General features: G+C 45.0%; 1 protein-coding gene across 8 annotated transcripts in view; it reads right to left on the reverse strand.

Annotated features, from left to right (window-relative positions):
* Positions 1-15,158, reverse strand: part of LOC147122334 (bromodomain-containing protein 3-like) — a 215,899-nt gene that overhangs the window by 103,304 nt on the left and 97,437 nt on the right. For all 8 annotated transcript variants that reach the window (XM_085983350.1, XM_085983352.1, XM_085983351.1 and 5 more), the window contains one exon: positions 6,846-7,211. In XM_085983350.1, the coding sequence (XP_085839476.1) occupies positions 6,846-7,211 (366 nt within the window). The remainder of the gene's footprint in view (positions 1-6,845; positions 7,212-15,158) is intronic.

Here is a 15,158-nt window from a genome sequence, read left to right on the forward strand (position 1 = left end):
GTTGGTTCCTGGGTTTTCTGGGATGTGAATTCTCAGAAGTGAGGCTGCATAGCAGTTATAATGATGAGAAGAAATGCAATTGGATTCTTAACCAAAGCAATGCCAAGAAGCAATTTCTGATCTGTGTTCACCTTGCCATTATGGATAAAGTCCTCTGGGTTCAGGTGAGTTTAACAGTACTGGCCAGCAATATTTAACGGAGTGGGCACTGACTGGTATAAGTGAGCACTAGAGTAGAAACAAAGGCAACACCATAGAAGCCATCTATGGCGGAAGACAAACCATACGCACATTCAAAAATGGACAGGAAAAGACCAGCTGGTCCATCTGACCTGTCCCTTACAGTTGTGATGCCTTATGCATCGTGTCAAAATATGCCTTAGCCCCTAGGTACCATGTGGTCTTCTGGGGGAGGTGAAAAGCTAGATCAAAAACCCGAGGCCAATTAAAGAGAGATCTGGAAACTTCCTCTCCAAACCCTCTAGGTAATCAAAACTAAAATCAGGAGACCACATTAACCGTGACTTGTATGATGCACTCACTCTCTTTCTCTCACACACAAAGGTATACAGTGAATCACTGCACAAGCTAGCAACTTGGTCTATTATTCTAATCTATTTCTTCTTCCCTTACGCAGTTTATACATGCATAACAATGGAAGTAAAAGAACCCAAGGCAAAAATGAGCCTTTGCTCGAACGATGGAGTTGGTCGAATGTTACTTGATCATGCATGGTATGTATTTCTTTAAAGGGAAATAGGCACTGGTCATTTTCTCTTCTTCCTTCCACCCCACCCCGATCGCCATATGACAGTAATACGATAGATTTTCACTTTCACCATCTGGGCGTTTAACTGACTGGGCAGATCACACACCACTTACAGAACCTGCCTGATTTTTGTTCCATTATATTCAATCCGCCCTACTAGAGTATCGTGAAGGCGAAAATCTAATTATTTATTGGGGCGTTTGAATGAAGTGAGGATAAACAGACTTTTTTGTAACACTTAGGCGGGTGCCTCTCAAGGAACATATTTAACCCACTAGATTTCTCTTCTTCAGCAGTGACCTGTTGCTGCCATCAATATTGGTGTTATTTTTGACACGTTCCACAGATTGAAAAATAGCTCTCCCTCTGAAAGACAAGCAGTGTCCAATTAGTTATAGCCAAATTTGGAAAGTAAAACGACAAATTCTGTATTATACAAAAGCAAAATACTGCGGATGCTGGAAATCTGAAATAAAAACAGAAAATGCTTGAAATACTTAGCAGGTCAGGCAGCATCTGTGGAGAGAGAAACAGAGTTAACGTTTCAGGTTGATGACCCTTCGTCAGAACTGGAAAAAGTTGGAGATGTAACAGGTTTTTAAGCAAGTCTAGGGGCAGGGAAAGGGGAGGAAAGAATAAAAGGGAAGGTCTGTGATAGGATGGAGAGGTCGGAGTGGGAATGGAGCAGAGAATTAAAGTGACAGGCGACCGGAAGCTCGGGGTCACCCTTACGGATTGAACGGAGGTGTTCTGCAAAGCGGTTACCCAATCTGCGTTTGGTCTCCCCAATGTAGAGGAGACCGCATCGTGAGCATCGAATACAGTATACTAAATTGCAAGAAGTACAAGTAAATCACGGTTTCACCTGGAAGTAGTGTTTGGGGCCCTGAACAGTGGGAAGGGAGGAGGTAAAAGGGCAGGTGTTACATCTCCTGCGCTTGCACGGGAAGGTGCCGGGTGAAGGGGAAGGGGTGTTGGGGGTGATAGAGGAGTGGACCATGGTGTTGCGGAGGGAGCGGTCCCTTTGGAATGCTGAAAGGGGAGGCAAGGGGAAGATGTGTTTGGTGGTGGGATCACGCTGGAGGTGGCGGAAGATGATCCGTTGAATGTGGAGGCTGGTGGGGTGAAAGGTGAGGACAAGGGAAACCCTATTGTGGTTCCGGGAGCGAAGGGAAGGGGCGAGAGCAGAACTGCAGGAAATAGAACGGACACGGTCAAGGGCCACATCAACCACAGTAGAGGGGAATCCTTGGTTGAGGAAAAAGACAGTCAGAAGCACTAGTATGGAAGGTGGCATCATTAGAGCAGATGCGGCGGAGACAGGAGAAACTGGGAGAATGGAAGAGAGTCCTTCCAGGAAGCGGGGTGGGAGGAAGTGTAGTCCAGGTAGCTGTGGGAGTCAGTGGGCTTATAGTGAATGTTTGTCAATAGCCTATCCCCAGAGGTGGAGACAGAGAAGTCGAGGAAGGGAAGGGAGTCAGAGAGGGACCATGTGAAGGTGAGGGAAGGGTGGAAATTGGAAGCAAAGTGAATGAAATTTTCTAGTTCAGGGCGAGAGCAGGAAATGGCACCAATTCAGTATCATATTCAGCATTGAAAAGTCCAAACCAATAACCCATTCACAAAGACTTTCTGGTAACAGTGCCTACCTACTTAGAGGAAGGTAACATTCAGCTATTTTGCTTCCTCTGCTGGGGCAAACAAATGGTCATAGGTTTAGAATTTTTTTTTCAATCACTACATGAAACTACCAAGATTGAAGTTATTCTCAAAGGAGGCAGGAAACAAGCACAAAATATAGATATAGACCAATATTGAAGGAGAAAAATGGTGCACATTAAAAGGAGAACGAATACACCTTTTAGGTGGATTATTTCAATAATTGGGCTCAGCAATCCAACATCCCTTAGAGCAAGAAAAAAAGCCCAGAAACAAAGATTTCAGCTCGAATAGCCTGATAATTTGGGGATTAAACTACAGCCTAATCCCTCCCACAATCAAATTAATCCAGTAGATTTCATCTATTATAATCAAACCAGTATCTTCTTTGAAACCTAGACATTTATAAACATATTGTTTTTTAAGAAAGAAATAATGCACGGAATTGACCAGTGTTCAATGAGAGGACACCTCACAATAAGAACAAATGGAATAGATGAATGACGAGAAAATAAAATGGAAAGATGAGAGAAAAGCTGGTGAAGGATATGGGAAAGATGTTGATCTAGTTAAAAATAAATAATAATATCAGTGGTGCACTTGATGGCTTAGTAGTTCCAAGATTCAATAACTGGTCTGTGTAGTTAGCTGATCTCATTGCTAACAAATATCCAATGCTAACAAAGGTACTGTAGTGAGGTGCGGAAATAAGTGGTGGACTTGGCACAGAAGGAAAAGGCAAAGAAGTGCACATCTTTAGACTCCCGCCAACCCACAACTGCAGCGAGAAAGATTGGAAGGCTTCAAAACAATAGCAGAGATGGTTCTCCTGGCAACACCTTGGAGGAGGGCTGTCATTAGGAAAACTTTATTTGAAATCACAAGCTTTCGGAGCGCTGCTCCTTCTTCAGGTGAAGTGAAGCATCGGGAGGTTGTCCGTGGGCTTGCGGTAGAGTGAAGTGCTGAGGTGTCCGTCTTTGATGGAGATTCGTGTGTCCAGGAATGAGACTGATTCTGAGGAGTAGTCCATGGTGAGTTTGATGGTGGGATGGAACTTGTTGATGTTATCGTGTAGTCTTTTCAGTGATTCTTCGCCGTGGGTCCATAGGAAGAAAATGTCGTCGATGTATCTGGTGTATAGCTTTAGTTGGAGATCCTGTGCAGCGAAGAAGTCTTGCTCGAACTTGTGCATGAAGATGTTTGCGTATTGGGGTGCGAATTTGGTCCCCATGGCTGTTCCGTGTGTTTGGGTAAAAATGTTTTTTGTCTGTTTTTTTGTTTTTCATACAGACCCCAGCATCTGCAATATTTGACCCCTTGTGACCCCACCTCATTGTTCTTTGATGTAATGTTTCCCTGACTGACCTGTTTGGACACCATTCACACCTTTGACTGCTGTGATTATCTCTCTGCCGAGGTGTGATAAATGGCAGTTGGAAAGGTTACCTGTAAACATCTGACATGATTCTCTGACTATATAAGCTGTGTCTTTATGCATTTCTCCACTTCACCTGAAGAAGGAGCAGCGCTCCGAAAGCTTGTGATTTCAAATAAAGCTGTTGGACTATAACCTGGTGTCGTGTGACTTCTTACATTTGTCCACCCCAGTCCAACTCCGGCATCTCCACACCATTAGGAAAACTTCAAATTGGATTTCCCAATTATGGGACAATGCATTTGATGGCAAACTATTCTCATCTGGGACAATTTCTAAATAAAGACATATTAAATCGTACAAATCTAACCATAGATTACAGAATTCTTAAGGGATTGCCATGACAAGGTAACACTTGATACCATCACTTGAACAGGAGAGGAGATATATAAAAATGTTCAGTTGAGGCATAGTGGGCCAAGCAAGTAGGATTTGTCTTGGGCGAGATCAGGAGCTACCGTCACACATCTGCCCAGAAGCTTTTATTGTGGCCCGAACAGAGGACAAATTGAGACTTACAAAAGTTGAAGAGCATGACTAGTAATGACTCTGCAGGCATACCAGGGCAACTGTATCCATGTTTTAGGGTATCCTGCAGTTAAATATATCCAGGGCTCTGGAAGACTGATTGAACCAAGGAGTGAGTTAGGCCAGGATCATCCTTTTCCTCAAGGAAAGTGATCAGGTGTCAGATTTGAACCAAAAGCACAAATTTCTAGCACTCAACCTGCACAATGTACTGGACAAATGTTGTCACCAGGGACAAGGTCTGCAATTCTCAATCAAATTGTTGACCAATTCTCTGCTCGCAAAACCCTGCCACTCAGATAGAAGTACCAGATCCCAGCAGCAATGCTTGATTATAAACAGAACAGCACTTAGGAATTCCAGGATAGAAGAAAACGGCTGCCAAAATGTCACAAGGAAACAATGACCTGTAGTAGTGTGGAGCCAGAATTCCAGGTCATACCTACACTTGAGTTCCTTCCTTGGGAGAGAAGTTTCAGAAAAATTTAAGTCCTCTGGGGACTAGACTATGCAGAAATGACCTGAAGAGTTGGACTGCTGAAGGCTCCCCATTGAGGAGCCATCTGTGCTCCTTTAGGAAACCCTTTTCTTATCTTACATAGAATCTCAACACTGGTTCATAGTCAAGTAAGTGCTCATTGCAATTTGGAAAGTGGACTAGCAAAAGGATGTTGCCACCATCTTGATTATAAACAGAAAGTCTTGCTTGCATGATGGGCAGTCCTGGGTATCATCCAGTACCAAGCTAGTTGTCTGACCCTGATTTTCCAAGGTAGGCAGCTTGGGGTCCATGTTTGATGCCAGCTCCTTGCCACTGCAACTTGTTACAGGGACTGGATATGTCTTGGTGGAGAAATCAAAAATATTTTGCACAGAGCTACATGGCATTTGTTGTAGAGACAACAAAGCCAATGGTTGCAACTGCACTTCATACCAGTATTTGAAGCTTCCAGACACACACACACACACAAAAAATTCTGAAAAGTTTGGTGATCCAAGAGGCCTGGTCAGTATTGATGGAACAGTAAATGACACAAATGTCATCAGCTGAAAATGGCAAGAAGCCTGAATGTCTCAACAGCAAGGGTGCATGAAGTGTGGCACCCCAAATATTACCGCATTGTTCCTTGATATCGGACATCACAGCACTCAAAACACCCGTGTGTTTATGCTGCAACTTCAGAATCACTTTGAAGCAGTTTCCACATGGCAGCAATGTTAAAGTTGCAGTATAATTTTAAAACCAGGGCCCAACCAAGCTTTGGATCCTAGTGGTACAGGACCCCCCTGAACGAGGCAGGGTCACATTGCGTGGGCTTGACATCACATGGAATACAACTTCAGTGCTGTGTCAAACCTGTTTCGCTTTTAAATAAAAGAAAGTTGGTGGATTAGAATATCCTGAGCACTTTTATAGGTTCGGAGAAGTTCGTTTAAATACTGGCTAGGATGCTGTCACTCTCACTTAAAACATTTAAGCTTTAACCATTACCATGCACAGAGCTCTCTCCAGGGCAGGAAAATTCCAGTTGGAGCCAGGAAGTATACCTGGCTGGAACAAGGAGCAGACATATAAATGCACCCTTAAAAAAGACATTGTCTTACGTGACCTTTCACTAGCAGAGTGGTACTGAAGTGCAGCTTCACTCCAGTGGTGTCTGGAGGTTGCAGAGAAAGAATAGCCAATGGCACAATACCCATTTGTCTTCTTTGACACATTAGTGGATAATAGGCAAAAAAAGTAATAGGTGGGAAATATTCTACTAAATTTTGTGGAACAGAGCAAGGTTGAGAATAGAGTAGGAATGGTAACAATCAAGTACCGCGAACTTAAAGCAAGTCAGAACAAAATTTTCAATATTGGAGAGCACTTCAGACTACATATGATTTACAGCTATCACTTGCCAACGATGGAACAATTCTTAAGAGCCTATGCCTTTTTACGCTATATACTCCACCTCATTGCTTACTTTGTCCTTCTCACTCTTGCTACAGTATTTCTTTGCAATTTAGGTTAATCATCTCCCTTGGAACTTTCCCACCTCGTGTTTCTGTTTTTCTCTTTACAACCATTGTTCCAGCTTCTCAAGGGTTCCTTGTCTGTCACATTGGCGCCATCACTATTTCATAACTAGCCTCTTTTCCACAAAGTTCCCAGATGTAAAAGAAAATAGCGCACCCAAATCGAGACAACACAAATGCTCCAGAACCCCAAGGGACCATATTATGATGGCATTAGTTAATGCACCAACCTACCTTCGTGTAAAGATGGTAGACAGCTTCAAAACAGGTGACTTAAAAATATTTAACCTGGATCAACAGAATACACATCAAAACATAGTTTATGGAAAATGGACCACCTCACAAAATAGCTGATAAACCACTACTTTCCGATTTTATTCAGTATTTTTGGATGGGGAGGGGGGGGGCAGAGGGGCGATGAAGTTAACTTACTTTCACAGCACTAAGGTCCATGGGGTGATTAATAATATCACGGTAATCATAAAGTCCCAATGCTTCAGCATCCACAGGCTTGTAGAAAGGCCAAGCATACGCTGCATGCTTCTTTGCAAACATTTCTTTGAGAATATTATTACAGTATTGCAAATGTTCCGTCAACTTTTCTTTCTTTCCAGCTTGATGCTGTTGAGAATCTGGTAGATCTTTTCTTGGTGGCTTGATTAATTGACTGCTTTCTCTCCAGGAACAGATTTTTGTCGGCTTTCGTTCTGTAAGTATTGGCAAGGATTCACTACTGGTAGTGAAAAGTGAAGTGGTGGGTGTAGTAGTATCTGCCTTCCTTTTGACACCTTTCTTTACCTTCAAAAGAAAATCACTAAGTTAAAAGGAGGCAGGAAGTTTAAAAATTAAACACACACAAATAAGAACAGGCGGCAACAAGCTTTTTTGACAGATCAACCACATCTATTAACCTTACGAACAGTCTCAATCTTTTCTCTATGCAGAAACATTTCTAATTGCCTCTTCAAATCCATAGCAAAGCACAACTGGCAAGCAAAGGTATTCACGGAAGCCTGCTGCTTCAATTAGTTCTTTGAACATTAGTGTGGGAATATCCTCAACAGCCAAGACCATCTAAAATTACAAGACTTGATCGGGATTGTGTTTCAATTTAAAACCAGTCCACTTTATAGCTTGACAAAGTATTCTAATTTGTACAGTTCTTTGTTAGAACACCTACTGTCTCGTAAATCTCCTTGAACAGCAGATTTCAGGTGAAACCAATTAACTACTCGTTAGCACGCTGCCACCATGCAAGAATTCTTATGTACCAAGCCAACAGGCCAAGGAAGGCATCATCATGTTTCGAGTCGGAGCCAGAAAAATCAAACTTCACATTTTCATGGGGGAAAATAAATTATTAAACTTCTACTACAAAAAAAATTATTTAGCAGCAGCAATGTCCTACATAATGAGTATGAATATTCCCCAATGGTCAGCTGCAATTATGAATCATAACTGCCATCTAGAGATCAACGACCGACCTGGATAAAACAAGATAAATCTTTTCCACTTGCAGAGGTGCAACTGTTGAGTGGAAGTTTCATAAGCGTGTTTTGCATTTTGTTGAGGTACAGAGAAAGGCCGGAATTTTCTTTACCTTGGTGGGTCCGGTGTGGGCGGTGGCCATGTCGGGTCCCGACCCCGCTGCTGGCTCCATTCCGCTGTTAAAAATGAACTTACCTTAATGGGGCCTATTAAGCCCACCAGTGCGTTACCCAGCCCAATGAGATGGAGCGGGTCTGGTGACGTCACTCATGACCTTTGATGTTTAATCTAACATAGTGTTGTCAGTGCACTTCAGCATTGAAGTGCTGCAAACACTGACAATTGTGGTGTATGTAACCTGTTCCACCTTAAGAGAACTACTTAAAAAGAGATGTACTACTTTCTCTTGGCTGCTGTATACTGTAATACCGGTGGTGACCACACCGGTATACAAGTGTTGTGTAAGGATTTGCTGGGCAGTTCAGCCCTGACCTTCGAATAGTAAAGACCTGTTAAAAGTTATTCTTGTTGTCTGTGTCCAGTGATTGATCCAAAACATAACTGGGACATACAGACTCAACAGTGGCGACGAGTCCGATCTTACCCTGCGGCAAAATTACATCCAAGGCAGCTTCGTCCTCAAAACGGGCGTTGAGAAGAGGCATCCGCCCTCATCATCCTGCTGAGCACCATCGCACGGGAGGCATCGAGAACCCGGGTTAAAAAGAAAAAGAATTCTGACCACGAAGCCCTCCATCAGCGACAGGCAGTGATCATCCCTTCTACCACGGTGGTGGGCAAGCCGATCAGCGACACGAGCAGAAAGTCGGCCGCGTTGACTGTGGAGTAGGGGAGGGAAAACAGAGGAATAAGGGTGGAGAGCTCGACCACGGGCGGTAGAAAGGGCCGGGCTGCAATCGAGGCCGAGAGGCGCAGCGACTGGGGCAGCTTAAGGCTCGAGAGCCGCGGAGAATTCAAATGCAGCCGGTGTAAAGGACCGGGCTGCAAGGCAAAGCAGCGTCGGGGAGTGAGAACCGCTGGGGAGGCGAAAACGGCAGCAGCAAGGCAATCGCCATTGCAGCCAGCGGGGAAAGAAGGCAAACGCGGGAATCCGCCATTGTAGTCGGCGGGGGAAGAAGACGAGCGCGGGAAAGACCGCCAAGCGCGGGAAGCCGCCATTTTAGTAGGCGGGGGAAGACGACAAGCGCGGGAAGCCGCCATTTTGAGAAAAATAAAAACTTTAAAACTTGCAAGGATGCCTAAACATGGGAGCATTAATACCTTTGATAGTGATATCGAAGATTGGACCACGTATGTAGAACGCATGGAAGTTTATTGTAAAGCAAATAAGGTACCAGATGATGAGAAAGCATTAACCTTATTAAGCTCAATGGGGGCGAAGACATATGGGCTATTGAAGCACCTATCACCAAATAAACCGGCGGATCAGACCTTCGCGAATATTGTTACTGTCCTGAAAAATCATTTAAACCCCACGCCGCTGATGATAGCGGAACGATTTAAATTTTACAGAAGAACGCAGTTGAAAGACGAAAGCAACGCTGAATTTTTAATTGAACTACGTAAGCTATTGAAGTACTGTCAGTTTGGAACAGGGCTAGCAGATGCGCTGAGAGATAAATGTGTGTGTGGATTGTTAAAAGGAACACAAAAGCGACTGCTTGAAGAGAATGATCTTACGCTTGATAAAGCTGTCACTATTGCAGCATCGCAAGAAGCCGCAGCGAGAGGCACTGCGGAAATGCAGCTATGGTCACCGGAACTCTGCACCAATCAAATGGTCTTGAGTACAGTAAAATGTTATCGTTGTGAAAAGACAACGCACGATCAGAACCAGTGCTGGTTCAAAAATCAGGAATGCAGAAAATGTGGCAGGCTTGGTCACATAGCTAAAGTATGCCGGTCAGGAAAGAAGACCAGCAACAAAAAGTCACCGCAGGAAAAGTACAAAAAGGTACACAAGGTGACAGAGAACAGTTCGAACGAACAGAAGTCAGATTCAGACGCCAGCAGTAATGAACTAGGTAGTCTAAGAGTACACAATGTTGGTAAGGAAGCAGACCTCCAAACAATTTGGGTCACACTTCAGATAGCAGGAGTCCAAGTGAAGATGGAATTGGACACTGGATCGGCATTGACGGTCATGAATAAGGAAGATTACAAAAGGTTATTCCCACATATTCCCCTACGGGATACGGAGATTGTATTGAAAACATACACGGGGCAAAGAGTATACCCCATCGGGAAGATAGAGGTAAAGGTGGTCCACAAGGGCAAAGAAAGCCGAGGAATGGACTTATATGTGCTACCTGAGGGAGGTCCACCACTACTGGGGCGGGAGTGGATTAGGAAAATAAATATGGACTGGCATTCCTTAAAAGCACTAACAGTAGATTCCGGTACAAAAGATGTCAAACCTAAACGATTGTCCAGAATATTGGACGATGCTAAAGAAGTGTTCCAACAGGGACTGGGAACACAGAGGAATTACGGCAAACATCAAGGTTGAAGAACATGCAAACCCGAAATTTTTCAAAGCCAGACCGGTACCTTATGCAATACGACCTGCTGTGGAAGCTGAGCTGGAAGGGCTAGAACGTTCAGGAGTACTGTCTAAGGTAGACTGGAGTGAGTGAGCCACGCCCATTGTCCCAGTCATGAAGCGTTCATCGAGCAACAAGCCGGGGGAACCGGGGAAGGTTCGCATCCGTGGAGATTTCAAGATCACTGTTAATCCGGTGCTTCACACGGTGCAGTATCCGCTTCCACGGATTGAGGATATCTTCGCTTCGTTGTCTGGTGGGAAACACTTCACCAAGATAGACCTGGCGCAGGCGTACTTACAGATGGAAGTTGAGGAAGAGTCACGCCAGTATCTCACGATCAACACGCATAGAGGCTTGTACCGGTATAATAGACTGGTTTTTGGAGTGGCATCGGCTCCAGCAATTTGGCAGAGGGCCATGGAGCAGGTATTACAGGGAATTCCAGGTACACAATGTTACCTGGACGATATTCTGATTACAGGAGATGATGACGAGGAACACCTTGCAAACTTGGAACTGGTGCTCACCAGATTGAAAGAATATGGTCTTCGAGTTAATCGCCAGAAATGTGAATTCTTTCAGAAGCGGATCTCGTACTGTGGTCATGTCATTGACCAGGAGGGGCTTCATAAGTCTCCTGACAAGATCGAAGCTGTTGTGAAGGCTCCCGCTCCGGATAATGTATCCCAATTGAGGTCGTTTCTAGGGTTGATTAACTATTACCATAAGTTTCTGCCAAATTTATCCACGGTGCTGCACCCGCTGAACGCTCTTTTGCAGAAGGGAGTACCATGGAAGTGGAGCGAGGACTGTAAGAGGGCCTTTCGCGAAAGCAAGGCATTGATCACCTCAGAGGAAGTGTTGGCTCACTTCAACCCAACGCTGCCTATTCGTTTGGCTTGTGATGCTTCTCCATATGGTATTGGGGCAGTACTCTCACACAAGTTGCCAAATGGCCAGGAGAGGCCAGTTGCGTTCGCATCCAGATCATTGACCTCCGCTGAGCGCAACTATGCTCAGATAGATAGGGAGGCTCTCAGCCTTGTGTGGGGAGTAAAGAAGTTTAATCATTACCTGCAGGGCCAAAAGTTTACGCTTCTGACAGACCACCAGCCGTTGGTATCCATTTTTAACCCTAAGAAGGGTGTTTCGGTGATGACAGCACAGAGACTCCAGAGATGGTCCCTTTTCCTAGGGGCACATCAATATCAGATAGAATTCAAAGGTACAAAGCAGCATGGTAATGCTGATGGGCTGTCGCGCCTGCCGCTACCTACAGAGGAGGAGGCACCGACGGTTGACCCTGTTGAGTTATTTCACTCGACCATCATCGAATGTTTACCAGTCACCAATGCAAGTATTGAAAGAGAAACCAGGAACGACCCGACGCTGTCCAGGGTCTACGAAGTGACAGTGAAGGGATGGCCAGCACATGGTGATCCACTGTTACCGGCATTCTCAGCAAGACGAGAACAGCTGTCCGTCTGTCAAGGAACATTGATGTATGGAACAAGGGTGATTATTCCTCCTAAGTTAAGAGAGAGAGTTCTAAAGGAACTGCATGAAGGTCATCTGGGGGGGGAGTCAAGATGAAAAGCCTTGCTAGGGCTTATGTGTGGTGGCCGGGTATCGACCAACAGATAGAGGAGCTGACGAAAAGCTGCTCAGGGTGCCAAAAAGTGCAAAATGCACCTCCGATTGCACCGCTGCATCCATGGGAATGGCCTTCAACCCCACGGCAACGTGTACATATTGACTTTGCTGCTCCTTTCATGGACTCCATGTTTTTAATTGCGGTGGACGCACATTCTAAATGGCCAGAAGTGATTAAGATGACTACCACTACCTCGGAAAAGACGATCGCGGTGTTAAGAACGATATTTGCGAGAAATGGATTGCCAGAACAAATATGTTCAGACAACGGACCGCAGTTCGTGTCAGAAGAATTCCAGAGATTCATGAAGAAGAATGGGGTGAAACATTATACCTCTGCCCCATATCATCCGGCTACAAACGGGTTGGCCGAGAGATTTGTACAAACGTTTAAAAAAGCAATAAAGGCCATGAGCGAAGATCAGATTCCACTACAACACAAGGTGGACAAATTCCTACTGGCATATCGAAACGCCACTCATGCAGTGACAAACCAAAGTCCTGCCATGATGTTCTATAACAGGAGGTTGCGGTCCAGGTTGGACTTGTTAAAACCAAATGTGCGGAGGGAAGTTGAAAACAAACAGTTCCAGCATATAAATAACAAGACCACTCGGAGTTTCGAAATAGGACAACCAGTGTTAGCCCGGGACTATAAAAACGAGAAATGGCAATCTGGAACAATTCGGGCCAGACAAGGACCCCTGATGTACACGGTAGATATTGGTGAAAATGTAATACGGCGTCATGCTGACCAACTGGTAGAATCGAGAACAAGGGTTGAACCCATGGTTACGGCAGAGACAACCGTGGAAGAAGTTAGTGAACCTGAAGCATCTACCTCAGAAGTGAATGTACCTGATGATGTCGTCCAATCCATAAGAGACCAACTAGATGAGTCACCCCAACGACGAGAATCAGAGACCCCTGAAAGGCGTTATCCAACTCGAATCAGGAGGCCTCCTCAGAGACTGAATCTTTGAACTGTTTTGCATGAAGTTGTATATATGTTATTATGTTATGTTAAAAGGGGATATAACTGTTAAGCTAAAAAGGGAGGATTGTGGTGTATGTAACCTGTTCCACCTTAAGAGAACTACTTAAAAAGAGATGTACTACTTTCTCTTGGCTGCTGTATACTGTAATACCGGTGGTGACCACACCGGTATATAAGTGTTGTGTAAGGATTTGCTGGGCAGTTCAGCCCTGACCTTCGAATAGTAAAGACCTGTTAAAAGTTATTCTTGTTTTCTGTGTCCAGTGATTGATCCTAAACATAACTGGGACATACAGACTCAACAACAATGACTGCACAGAGGCAGAGGGCTGCACCCAGGTTCTTCGATGACTTCCTCCATATGCTTATGGAGGGAGTCAGAGCACGAAGGGAGGTCTTCTTCCCTCCTGATGGGCGGAAGACACCTCGCTAAGAAGTCAAAACAGCCTGGTTGCAGATTGCAGAGGGGATCACAAGCAGGGATGTGGTCAGGAGGACCTGGGTGCAGTGTCGCAAACATTTCAATGATCGCATTAGATCAGGAAACATTAGTACAAAGTCACACTCAACCTCATCCTGCTGTGCCTCTCATCAAATCCCCATGACTCTGCCTTCCCTACTCCTGCACATTCTTACTCACAACAACTTACCTTGCACCTCCACCCATCCCTCTCTATCTACATTATCAAATCCCCATTTCACTAGCCACCCCTCGCACTCACCCTCATCCTAGTGCAATCATACCAACTAACACACAAGGGTAGCCACTAGGGTGTTTTATCCAATGTTTATGTAAAGTTTTTGTTAATGTGGTGTCAAACATAAAAATCTTTTTTTGCAACCCTTTCTAGTCTTGGACAGATTTGTGTGCACCTTTGGAAGTGGCATAGTGAGTTGCAGTTAATGGCGAGTCATAACGGTACCCCCCGCAATGGTGATGAGTGTGAAAGGAATGGTTTGGTCATTGTAGGGATGCTTTATGGTGTTGGTGTGGGGTGGTGCCAACCCGGTGCATCATGTGGCAGTAATATGGGCGTACAGCGTAAAGTTAAATAAATCTGGCCATGACAAGGCCATCCCTGGCCTCTCGGGCAGCAATGTGCTCGGGTGCTGATGCCTTGTGTCAGGTGATTGTGGAGACGGTTGGTGGTGCTGCTGGTGTTGGGGCTCATTGTGGTCCGATTTGGAGGACTAAGGTGAGACAGTATAAACAGCACCCAAGTTGATGGAACAGATGGCAGGAGCATTCTGTCAATGGTGAGAGAGTTCTTCCAATGAGGTGTCACTGGATGGAAACTTTGCTGGAAACACTTGAGGAAAGTGATCAACTGTCAGGTGGGAGCTTTTACTGTACATTTCATGCTGTCAAGCAATAACCATGGAACTCCCGCTTCAGGTTGACAGACGTGGTTCCCGAGCTGCGTGAATCCCGTGGCCAGTAAGCAAGTGAGAAAAGGCTCTTAAGTGCCTGTTAACTACCTGATAATCATCTCAATTGGGTCGCCCACCGCTGCCGGTCAGGTCGGCTCCGCGATGACAGACATGCCTGGGGGGAAAGGCGCGTGGGAGAGAGGACAGCGGGTTCCCGACCCGCTGTCAAAAATAACTTTCCCACCTGACACGCCACCGATCGCGCCCGCTACCACCCTGGAAAATTCTGGTCAGTTAAACTTATGGTGCATAAGGCATCCATATAAAAATAGTCTAGCTGCACTCATGACTTGCATTATTTGAAGCCCATATTATTCACTCACAGAATCCAGGGTTCGATTTCTCCCCATTATTTACTCTGTAATCACCCAGAGTTGCTTTCCCAAATCAGCTCAAACTCCATTGGCAAAATTCCAGTAGGGCATAACAAATCCTGTAAACGTCCCTGATCGAGACATTCAAGTAATCCCAAGCAGGAGTTTCCAGGGTTGAGATCTTGTTCCAGCCACCCTAGCATTTCAAGAATCAAATAATTTGGTGCCCTGATCAAAAGGAGGGATTAGTGGGTAGTCAGCCTAAACAAAAACACTTGGCCAAAATGTTTAGGTC

This window comes from Somniosus microcephalus, chromosome 3 (genome assembly GCF_052327205.1).
Source record: "Somniosus microcephalus isolate GS21.2 chromosome 3, FLI_Smic_1.0, whole genome shotgun sequence".
Lineage (NCBI taxonomy): Eukaryota > Metazoa > Chordata > Chondrichthyes > Squaliformes > Somniosidae > Somniosus > Somniosus microcephalus.